Raw genomic sequence first — 12506 nt, forward strand, 5'->3', positions numbered from 1 at the left:
ATCCCTTCAGAAGTACTTTTTGAGAATAGCGGTAACAAACTTTAACTATCAAAATCCACGATGGCCGCCTTGAGTTCTCACACCGAATCGTCCCAAAATGCAATATCCAACTCAGGGTCCTTCTATTATGAAATTTGAGAAAGATCCCTTTAGCGGAACCTGAAACTTTAACTATCAAAATCCACGATGGCCGCCTGTCGGCCATCTTGTTCATCCGATCAGTCCCTAAAATGGCATTATGCACAACTAGGGCCCCTGGGGGAAATTCTTTATATGAAATTTGAGAAAGATCCCTTCAGTACTTTTTTGAGAAAGAACACATAGCGGTACCAAAACCTTAAACTATTTAAACATCCAAGGCATGGCCGCCTGTCGGCCATCTTGTTCATCGATCGGTCCCAAAAGCAAATGCAATATGCACAACTAGGGCCCTAGGGGAATCTATATATGAAATTTGAGAAAGATCCCTTCAGTACTTTTTGAGAAATAGACGGTAACAAACTTTAACTATCAAAATCCAAGATGGCCGCCTGTCGTCATTCATCTTGTTCACCGATCTGGTCCCAAAATGCTATATTGCCACAATTAAGGGGGTCCTAGGGGGGGAAAACTGTTATATGAAAATTTGAGAAAAGATCCCTTCCGCACTCTTTTTTGAGAAATAGCGGTAACAAACTTTAACTATCAAAATCAAGATGGTTCGCATGTCGGCAATCTAGTTCACCGATCGGTCCAAATCGCAATATGCACAAACTAGGGAATAGGGTCCTACGGGGATCATACATACGAAATTGGAGAAAGATCCCTTCTGTTATTTTTGAGAATATAGCGGTAACAAACTATATACATATGAAAATCCAAATATGGACGCCTTGTCATCATCTTGTTCACCGATCGGTCCCAAATGCAAGATGCACAATCTAACGGTCCCTAGGGGAACCGTGTATATGAAATTGTGGAAAAGATCCCTTCGGCACGGTAGCGGTAACAAACTTTAACTATCAAAATCCAAGATGGTCGCCTGTCGGCCATATCTTGTTCTAACCGATCAGTCCCAAATAGCGCAATATGGCAACAACTAGGGGGGGCGGGACTAGGGGTCCTAGGGGAATCTGTATACATGAAATTTGAGGAAAAGATCCCTTCAGTTCTTTTTGAGAAATAGCGGGGGTAACAACTTTACTTTAAACTATCAAAATCCAATATGGCCAACCTGTTTTCGGCATACAACGAAAATTCTTGTTCACGATCATCGGTCCCAAAAATGCAATATGCACAACTAGGGGGCCTAGGGGAACCTGTATATGAAATTTGAGAAAATGATCCCTTCGGCACTCTTTGAGAAATAGCGGTAACAAACTTTAACTATTCAAAATCCAAGACGCCTGTCGGCCATCTTGTTCACCGATCAGTCCCAAAATCGCAATATGCACAACTAGGGACTAGGGTCATAGCGGGATATACATTCGAAATTTGAGAAAGATCCCTTCAGGTACTTTTTGGAGAAATAGCGGGTAACAACTTTAACTATCAAAATCCGATATGGCCGCTGTCATATCCTTGTTCACCGCCGATCGGTCCCCAAAATGCAATATGCACAATTATTTAAGGTCCCTAGGGGAGGAGGAACTGTATATGAATTTTGAGGGGAACAAAGGAGGGAGGGGGAAGAAAAGAAAGGGAAAGAGGGGGGAAGAAAGGGAGAAAGGGGAAGGGAAAGAGAATAGAGTTCCCTTCCGGCACTCTTTGAGTGAAATTAGCGGGTGGGGTGCGGGGGGTTGGTAACAGAAAGCTTTTGTTTAACTATTCAATAATCCGGGGATCAAGGTATGGTAAGGACTGCTGGCATTGTGGGGAATATGCTCAATATAAGTAAACTTAGCTGATAAAACGTGTTTTCTTTTCGCTAGATCATTTTATTTAGGACTAAATAGTAATTCTGTCTTTCCATGATACAGTTATCTGCTCTTGTGTGAAGGCATTGATTGTAAAGTCGTTAGTTTATGTGTGCAATTAGCATCATTTCTTTCGAAAAGTATAAGGTTACGCTAAGGAACATGTACATGCATTCCTGACAAGGGTAGATAACTCTGTAATATGCAAATGTAGACTATACTGTGGCATATCAGAAACTCATGGTTTCATATTTATCTATATAATAATTATGTCACCTGCTCATGGAAATCTTTAAAGCTGACACTCTTCTGAAGACCTCTGTACCCACAAGTAGTGTCCTCATGTTTTGTCACTTCCTCAAGAGTGCCCACGAACTCACATCCTGAACAACCAGATAAACAATTTGGTTAATTTACAAATGATTCAGGCTCTTCATGTAATAGGGTCATATCTTATGTGAATTTGTCACCTATTTGTGCAATAAAGTGGTATGAAAGTGAAATTGGAAGATTTTTTTTTAATATTTACAAATGTATATTAATTTGTATCTGTGCTGTGTTTCACCTGCATGCGTAATATATTGTATATATTCGTGAGCGCTGTATCTAACTATATATGTACATATAGGTTTGTGTACCTGTTAGTAGTGTTCACTGACAGACTTTTATGATGGACAGGACATGTGACTGTTACAGACAGTGACAAAGTTGTTTGATTGGTTGGTAGTTTCAGCTAAACGTATTTAGTATACATCTTTTTGTATTTCGAGAGATTTGAATTTTGTCCCTGTTGTATATATGTCAGACATATACATCTCTTGTGATCATGGTCCACTTATTTGGTAAGTTTTAATTTCGCTCGTTCTACTATTTGGGATATTCTTTATCTTAAATGGTAAATATATTCTCCCCAGTATGGAAATTGTTTGAATGCGATAATTATCAATGTGATCATTATAATTTGAATATTTTTAAACAATGAAATAGATACGGATATATGTACATGAATTGTATACATGTGATCCCATTGTAACTGTAAAATGTATAAGTTACATATATCTTAAATGTACTTATAAGTAAGGATTGTATGTTCTTTTATTTGTAGTTCAATCTGTAGCTATATGATTGGCTGTTTCATGACTGTAGAATACCGAGTACATAAACGTCTACACATTAATACTCTATACGTATTGTAAGTGGGTGAGTTTACTTTTATCTATTTCTGCAATATTGTGATAAGAGTTTTCAGTAATGTGTGAAATGTAAAGATTGTCTTTGAATGTTATTACATGTAGCAGGTGATTCGATTTTGAATGAAAGATGTATGTTTTGAAAGTGGTTCTTATTGTGTTTTTATCATATATTTGCAGAATGTTTTAAAATGAAATAAAAAGTATGAATCTCAACCCAGCTGGTTTGTCATTCTCTCAAACATTTCCTACCTTAAACATTATCTAAACTATGCATTGTGTAGTTATTAAATGCATTCATTCATTTTTAGGCAATATATAACATCAATGGTATATGTTATGAAGACAATATGTACTTTGTATTTACTCTCAGCTACAGTCTGTGCATAGGTATTACTTAATGTAATTATATACACTGTATATGTTAATATTGAAATTTAACCACATGCAAGTATCTTAATTAGTTATGGTAGTAAATTAAGACAACGTTATGCGTGTGATATTTCTGGAAGCATGCAATCAATTTTCTCTTGTTTAGCTCTCTGCAAATTAAGATTTATTTTCCTGTTACCTTTTTCACAGTGTCCACATGGTGTGAAGTGACACACCTCCAGGTGTTGGTCAAGCTCGGACTTCCTAAACCTGCCACAGTGACCAGCATTGTTTGGACATGGTACTGGGGCATAGGTGCAGGTGGACTCATGCTCCTGTCGTTTACCTGATGTAAACAATTATTAGCAAAATAGTATATATATATATGTTTTACACACAGGCATGGGAATAATTCAAGTACTATGTGATACCCAATAATGTTTGAACCGTATTACATGTAGTATCTCCAGTGGTGATGGAAGATTAATGGAACATTAACCATTTGTAATCTTCCTGCTGAAATGACAACGTTAGCATGGGATATATCATCATTATGTGTCATTTTATTCACAAAGAGAAGCAATGGTCCCGCACAAACTTTATCAGGAATCACATGGTATGTGAATTATTCTCGTCAAGGCTCTTGACAAGGAAAGAGTCAGATCAAGGCTTCTGACAAGGAAAGAAACAGATCAAGGCTCTTGACAAGGAAAGAGTCAGATCAAGGCTCCTGACAAGGAAAGAAACAGATCAAGGCTCTTGACAAGGAAAGAGTCAGGTCAAGGCTCTTGACAAGGAAAGAGTCTGATCAAGGATCCTGACAAGGAAAGAGTCTGATCAAGAATCATGACAAGGAAAGAGTCTGATCAAGGATCCTGACAAGGAAAGAGTCAAAGGATCCTGACAAGGAAAGAGTCAAAGGATCCTGACAAAGAAAAGTCATATCAAGGATCTTGACAAGGAAAGAGTCTGATCAAGAATCATGACAAGGAAAGATTCTGATCAAGGATCCTGATAAGAAAAGAATCATATCAAGGATCTTGACAAGGAAAGAGTCTGATCAAGGATCCTGACAAGGAAAGAGTCATATCAAGGATCCTGACAAGGAAAGAGTCTGATCAAGGATCCTGACAAGGAAAGAGTCAGATCAAGGATCTTGACAAGGAAAGAGTCTGATCAAGGATCCTGACAAGAAAAGAGTCTGATCAAGGCTCCTGACAAGGAAAGAATCATATCAAGGATCTTGACAAGGAAAGAATCATATCAAGGATCCTGACAAGGAAAGAGTCAGATCAAGGATCCTGACAAGGAAAGAGTCAGATCAAGGATCCTGACAAGGAAAGAGTCAGATCAAGGATCCTGACAAGGAAAGAGTCAGATCAAGGATCCTGACAAGGAAAGAGTCATATCAAGGATCTTGACAAGGAAAGAGTCTGATCAAGGATCCTGACAAGAAAAGAGTCAGATCAAGGATTCTGACAAGGAAAGAGTCAGATCAAGGATCCTGACAAGGAAAGAGTCATATCAAGGATCTTGACAAGGAAAGAGTCTGATCAAGGATCCTGACAAGGAAAGAGTCTGATCAAGGATCCTGACAAGGAAAGAGTCAGATCAAGGATCCTGACAAGGAAAGAGTCATATCAAGGATCTTGACAAGGAAAGAGTCTGATCAAGGATCCTGACAAGAAAAGAGTCAGATCAAGGATCCTGACAAGGAAAGAGTCAGATCAAGGATCCTGACAAGGAAAGAGTCTGATCAAGGATCCTGACAAGGAAAGAGTCATATCAAGGATCTTGACAAGACAAGGAAAGAGTCAGATCAAGGATCCTGACAAGGAAAGAGTCTGATCAAGGATCCTGACAAGGAAAGAGTCTGATCAAGGATCCTGACAAGGAAAGAGTCAGATCAAGGATCCTGACAAGGAAAGAGTCATATCAAGGATCTTGACAAGGAAAGAGTCAGATCAAGGATCCTGACAAGAAAAGAGTCAGATCAAGGATTCTGACAAGGAAAGAGTCAGATCAAGGATCCTGACAAGGAAAGAGTCATATCAAGGATCTTGACAAGGAAAGAGTCTGATCAAGGATCCTGACAAGGAAAGAGTCTGATCAAGGATCCTGACAAGGAAAGAGTCAGATCAAGGATCCTGACAAGGAAAGAGTCATATCAAGGATCTTGACAAGGAAAGAGTCAGATCAAGGATCCTGACAAGGAAAGAGTCATATCAAGGATCCTGACAAGGAAAGAGTCTGATCAAGGATCCTGACAAGAAAAGAGTCAGATCAAGGATCCTGACAAGGAAAGAGTCTGATCAAGGATCCTGACAAGGAAAGAGTCAGATCAAGGATCCTGACAAGGAAAGAGTCATATCAAGGATCTTGACAAGGAAAGAGTCAGATCAAGGGGATCCTGACAAGGAAAGAATCTGATCAAGGATCCTGACAAGGAAAGAGTCTGATCAAAGATCCTGACAAGAAAATAGTCAGATCAAGGATCCTGACAAGGAAAGAGTCTGATCAAGGATCCTGACAAGGAAAGAGTCTGATCAAGGATCCTGACAAGGAAAGAGTCAGATCAAGGATCCTGACAAGGAAAGAGTCATATCAAGGATCTTGACAAGGAAAAAGTCAGATCAAGGGGATCCTGACAAGGAAAGAATCTGATCAAGGATCCTGACAAGGAAAGAGTCAGATCAAGGATCCTGACAAGGAAAGAGTCATATCAAGGATCTTGACAAGGAAAGAGTCAGATCAAGGGGATCCTGACAAGGAAAGAATCTGATCAAGGATCCTGACAAGGAAAGAGTCTGATCAAGGATCCTGACAAGAAAATAGTCAGATCAAGGATCCTGACAAGGAAAAAGTCTGATCAAGGATTCTGACAAGGAAAGAGTCTGATCAAGGATCCTGACAAGAAAATAGTCAGATCAAGGATCCTGACAAGGAAAAAGTCTGATCAAGGATCCTGACAAGGAAAGAGTCAGATCAAGGATCCTGACAAGGAAAGAGTCATATCAAGGATCCTGACAAGGAAAGAGTCATATCAAGGGGATCCTGATAAGGAAAGAATCTGATCAAGGATCCTGACAAATAAAGAGTCTGATCAAGGATCCTGACAAGGAAAGAGTCTGATCAAGGATCCTGACAAGGAAAGAGTCATATCAAGGATCTTGACAAGGAAAGAGTCTGATCAAGGATCCTGACAAGGAAAGAGTCAGATCAAGGATCCTGACAAGGAAAGAGTCAGATCAAGGATCCTGACAAGGAAAGAGTCTGATCAAGGATCCTGACAAGGAAAGAGTCAGATCAAGGATCCTGACAAGGAAAGAGTCATATCAAGGATCCTGACAAGGAAAGAGTCATATCAAGGATCCTGACAAGAAAAGAGTCAGATCAAGGATCCTGACAAGGAAAGAGTCTGATCAAGGATCCTGACAAGGAAAGAGTCTGATCAAGGATCCTGACAAGGAAAGAGTCTGATCAAGGATCCTGACAAGGAAAGAGTCAGATCAAGGATCCTGACAAGGAAAGAGTCATATCAAGGATCTTGACAAGGAAAGAGTCTGATCAAGGATCCTGACAAGGAAAGAGTCAGATCAAGGATCCTGACAAGGAAAGAGTCAGATCAAGGGGATCCTGACAAGGAAAGAATCTGATCAAGGAGTCTGACAAGGAAAGAGTCTGATCAAGGATCCTGACAAGAAAATAGTCTGATCAAGGATCCTGACAAGGAAAGAGTCTGATCAAGGATCCTGACAAGGAAAGAGTCAGATCAAGGATCCTGACAAGGAAAGAGTCATATCAAGGATCTTGACAAGGAAAGAGTCAGATCAAGGGGATCCTGACAAGGAAAGAATCTGATCAAGGATCCTGACAAGGAAAGAGTCTGATCAAGGATCCTGACAAGAAAATAGTCAGATCAAGGATCCTGACAAGGAAAAAGTCTGATCAAGGATTCTGACAAGGAAAGAGTCTGATCAAGGATCCTGACAAGAAAATAGTCAGATCAAGGATCCTGACAAGGAAAAAGTCTGATCAAGGATCCTGACAAGGAAAAAGTCTGATCAAGGATCCTGACAAGGAAAGAGTCAGATCAAGGATCCTGACAAGGAAAGAGTCATATCAAGGATCCTGACAAGGAAAGAGTCATATCAAGGATCATGATAAGGAAAGAGTCAGATCAAGGGGATCCTGACAAGGAAAGAATCTGATCAAGGATCCTGACAAGGAAAGAGTCTGATCAAGGATCCTGACAAGGAAAGAGTCTGATCAAGGATCCTGACAAGGAAAGAGTCTGATCAAGGATCCTGACAAGAAAATAGTCAGATCAAGGATCCTGACAAGGAAAAAGTCTGATCAAGGATCCTGACAAGGAAAGAGTCAGATCAAGGGGATCCTGACAAGGAAAGAATCATATCAAGGATCCTGACAAGGAAAGAGTCTGATCAAGGATCCTGACAAGGAAAGAGTCATATCAAGGATCCTGACAAGGAAAGAGTCAGATCAAGGATCCTGACAAGGAAAGAGTCATATCAAGGATCTTGACAAGGAAAGAGTCATATCAAGGATCCTGACAAGAAAAGAGTCAGATCAAGGATCCTGACAAGGAAAGAGTCTGATCAAGGATCCTGACAAGGAAAGAGTCAGATCAAGGATCCTGACAAGAAAAGAGTCAGATCAAGGATCCTGACAAGGAAAGAGTCTGATCAAGGATCCTGACAAGGAAAGAGTCAGATCAAGGATCCTGACAAGAAAAGAGTCAGATCAAGGATCCTGACAAGGAAAGAATCATATCAAGGATCCTGACAAGAAAAGAGTCAGATCAAGGATCCTGACAAGGAAAGAGTCAGATCAAGGATCCTGACAAGGAAAGAGTCTGATCAAGGATCCTGACAAGGAAAGAGTCAGATCAAGGATCCTGACAAGGAAAGAGTCTGATCAAGGATCCTGACAAGAAAAGAGTCAGATCAAGGATCCTGACAAGGAAAGAGTCTGATCAAGGATCCTGACAAGAAAAGAGTCAGATCAAGGATCCTGACAAGGAAAGAGTCAGATCAAGGATCCTGACAAGGAAAGAGTCTGATCAAGGATCCTGACAAGGAAAGAGTCTGATCAAGGATCCTGACAAGGAAAGAGTCAGATCAAGGATCCTGACAAGGAAAGAGTCATATCAAGGATCTTGACAAGGAAAGAGTCAGATCAAAGGATCTTGACAAGGAAAGAGTCAGATCAAGGATCCTGACAAGAAAAGAGTCAGATCAAGGATTCTGACAAGGAAAGAGTCAGATCAAGGATCCTGACAAGGAAAGAGTCATATCAAGGATCTTGACAAGGAAAGAGTCTGATCAAGGATCCTGACAAGGAAAGAGTCTGATCAAGGATCCTGACAAGGAAAGAGTCAGATCAAGGATCCTGACAAGGAAAGAGTCAGATCAAGGATCCTGACAAGGAAAGAGTCTGATCAAGGATCCTGACAAGGAAAGAGTCAGATCAAGGATCCTGACAAGAAAAGAGTCAGATCAAGGATCCTGACAAGGAAAGAATCATATCAAGGATCCTGACAAGGAAAGAGTCAGATCAAGGATCCTGACAAGGAAAGAATCATATCAAGGATCCTGACAAGAAAAGAGTCAGATCAAGGATCCTGACAAGGAAAGAGTCAGATCAAGGATCCTGACAAGGAAAGAGTCAGATCAAGGATCCTGACAAGGAAAGAGTCATATCAAGGATCTTGACAAGGAAAGAGTCAGATCAAGGATCCTGACAAGGAAAGAGTCAGATCAAGGATCCTGACAAGGAAAGAGTCTGATCAAGGATCCTGACAAGGAAAGAGTCAGATCAAGGATCCTGACAAGAAAAGAGTCAGATCAAGGATCCTGACAAGGAAAGAATCATATCAAGGATCCTGACAAGGAAAGAGTCTGATCAAGGATCCTGACAAGGAAAGAGTCTGATCAAGGATCCTGACAAGGAAAGAGTCAGATCAAGGATCCTGACAAGGAAAGAGTCATATCAAGGATCTTGACAAGGAAAGAGTCAGATCAAGGATCCTGACAAGAAAAGAGTCAGATCAAGGATCCTGACAAGGAAAGAATCATATCAAGGATCCTGACAAGAAAAGAGTCAGATCAAGGATCCTGACAAGGAAAGAGTCAGATCAAGGATCCTGACAAGGAAAGAGTCTGATCAAGGATCCTGACAAGGAAAGAGTCTGATCAAGGATCCTGACAAGGAAAGAGTCAGATCAAGGATCCTGACAAGGAAAGAATCATATCAAGGATCCTGACAAGGAAAGAGTCTGATCAAGGATCCTGACAAGGAAAGAGTCATATCAAGGATCCTGACAAGGAAAGAGTCAAAGGATCCTGACAAAGAAAAGTCATATCAAGGATCTTGACAAGGAAAGAGTCTGATCAAGAATCATGACAAGGAAAGAATCTGATCAAGGATCCTTACAAGGAAAGAGTCAAAGGATCCTGACAAGGGAAGAGTCTGATCAAGGCTCCTGAGATGAGAAGAGAGATTAAAGATCCTGACATGAAAAGAGGGCAATTACAGGGAATAGGTCACCCCACTAATAGTAAATTCATGGGTAGATGGGCTTATAATGACAAAATAATTTTGAAATTCAGGAGATTACCTTGTTTTTTAATTGTTGGAATTCATTAAATGTTCAAATTTCACAGTCACAGATTTCAAAGGATAAGGATGAAAAAATAGCCAGTCCAGATGATAAAAGTTTTGTAAATTAAAAATTATGCACTCATGTATCTTATACATATATATACTACTCTACATCATATTGCTATGTAAATTAAAAAGCAATTTAAGGCAATAGAATTTAAACAAGTTTATAACAACAAAACTGCCTTTTATTGATTAAACTAACCAATTACTATGTGTTCCTGACAGCCACTCGGGTCTGTGGTGAAACCATTGTCTGTTTTAATTACACCATATCGACAGTGGATCAATAGGTCTTCTATTTGTCCAACCACAATTCTGCAATAAAATCAAACGCTATTACAGGGTATCAATACAAACACAAACTGTTTATGTCAATGAAAGATTATTTTATCCTTCACTTTAAGATTTACATAAATTAACGTAATATTACTCTAACTTTTCTATGTCTCACATCTAAAGTTTGTATGGCTTCGTGAAATCCTTAACTTAAGGATTAAGAACTTTGCCGGTTAGGAAAAAGGAAAAATTAACAAGATACAGCTAATATTATGACATTTGAGAAAGGCTTGGCATTTTTATAATGACATTTTAAAATAATTATTTTTAACAGTAAATATTATGCTTTCATTTTTGGCATGATGGAAATACAGTTTTTACCGTTTTGTCATAAAATACACATAGATACATATGTATACATGTAATAGGCCTACTTAAAATCGTTTTTGCCATTATGTTACCAAACCGATTTTTTAACCTTAACGGTAAATCTTTTAAAGAGACAATTCACTCAGGTTAATTCTTTTACATAACCAAGAAGCAAACTATGGCATAAATGTATTGTTCTACATTTCTTATGAAACATATAACACAAAATATTGACAAATTCCACGTCATTGTTTAGTATTTTAATTGATACCGTTGTAATTACAAATCGTTGATCAATACGATTAAGCAGGTACAATATGTACGTTTTACTCATACCCAAGCCAAAGTCACAAACGTTAAACAAATGAACTACATAACCACTAAGGAGGTGATGAAATGATTTTGAGGCAAGATAATTCACCTAATAAGGTAAAACACACAACTGTCAGAGCGATCTGAGCAGTTCTAGACAAAAGTTGCATTACTCTACGAGCGAGTTTGAACATTTCACCACCATGGGCTTTTCTGGCATATCACAGTAAAACCGACTGATCTAATTTCCATTAGAACAGGGGTGTTTCCGATATTTGTAAAAATTTTAATGTTCTCTTAGACTGAATTGTCCCTTTAATTGTTATTCCTAAAAAGATTTGATATTAAATATTATATGTATTTTACGACAAACCGGCGTGCCATAGCCTAATTATACATTTCAAATACACAAATAAAAATGAAAATACACATGTACCATACACACCTGTTGACAACAAGCTGTGTTGTATCACAAGGTTGGCTATCAATTGGACAGCGGGTTATTCTGAAAGCACACTTGCTGCAGAATGTGTGACCACATTTGACACTAATAACAGGCTCGTTGTATAATTTTTTACAAACAGTGCATTTCAGATGAGGTGATGGTTCGTCAATAAGCAGAATTGGAGGTTCGTCTCCATTAATGGAATCCCGATTCACGGGTTGAGTTTTTATGGGTGACTTTTCATCTTCTTCAAGTTTGTATGTCTCTGAAAGAAATGCCATCTGTGTCACATTATGTACATTGTCTGTTGATGTTTAAATTTCAAGAAAATCTCCATTTACTTCCTGTTCTCAAAATAAACCGAAACTAACAGGTGCTTTTCCTTATTACACACTTCAAACATTCGGTGTTAATGAAATGCTTCTGTTCACCACAAAGATAAACATGCAGAAGACCAAGATAATTTAGGTGCGTTCGATTAAAAAATATATTTTTTTTTTCTAAAAACTTTTTACAAAGGTTACAGTGCTGGCAAAGACTACTTCTAAAATTAACGGCCATACATAAATTCATAGATTCTTTATTGTCATCATGATTTTTTATAAGGTTCTATATACATGTACATCGCAAATATCCATTTTCCGTTTCCAGTCCCTGTTTCCGGATGATTTAATTTATTACACGTCGATATCAAACATCCGGTAGAAGATCAATACTCGATTCTCGGCTCTAAGCTCTTTCTAGTGAAGATGGATTGTTGTACGGTTTCAGTACTTGTTATTTTGTCAGTTTTTATTCTGACGTTTGTTTGGAATGTCAGGGTTCCGAAGAAAATGCAATTGGAAGGAGTGCACGTTCTAGTAAGCAGGCCGGTTACATCACATGAGGGAAACTGTAATAAGTAAAACAATCCGGAATATTAGGACTAGGCCTAGTATTAAAAAAACATAATAAAATATG

General features: G+C 38.8%; 1 protein-coding gene across 1 annotated transcript; it reads right to left on the reverse strand.

The window, feature by feature from the left end:
- Window positions 1-2131: 2131 nt before the first annotated feature.
- Window positions 2132-11959, reverse strand: LOC138316979 (E3 ubiquitin-protein ligase TRAF7-like). Its single transcript, XM_069258614.1, has 4 exons — window positions 11547-11959; window positions 10347-10459; window positions 3657-3803; window positions 2132-2278 (listed from the first exon to the last, which is right to left on the reverse strand). The coding sequence occupies exons 1-4, from the start codon at window positions 11825-11827 to the stop codon at window positions 2163-2165; spliced, it is 657 nt and encodes a 218-aa protein (XP_069114715.1). The 5' UTR covers window positions 11828-11959; the 3' UTR covers window positions 2132-2162.
- Between the last annotated feature and the right edge of the window lie 547 nt (window positions 11960-12506).

This window comes from Argopecten irradians, chromosome 2, assembly GCF_041381155.1.
Source record: "Argopecten irradians isolate NY chromosome 2, Ai_NY, whole genome shotgun sequence".
Classification (NCBI taxonomy): domain Eukaryota; kingdom Metazoa; phylum Mollusca; class Bivalvia; order Pectinida; family Pectinidae; genus Argopecten; species Argopecten irradians.

Coding starts and splice junctions, on each gene's coding strand:
- LOC138316979 (XM_069258614.1), bottom strand. CDS start 11,827: ATGGCATTTCTTTCAGAGACATACAAACTTGAAGAAGATGAAAAGTCA. Junction 3,804..10,346: donor TCAGGAACACATAGTAATTG/GTTAGTTTAATC, acceptor TGTTTACATCAG/GTAAACGACAGGAGCATGAG. Junction 2,279..3,656: donor ATGTGGACACTGTGAAAAAG/GTAACAGGAAAA, acceptor CTGGTTGTTCAG/GATGTGAGTTCGTGGGCACT.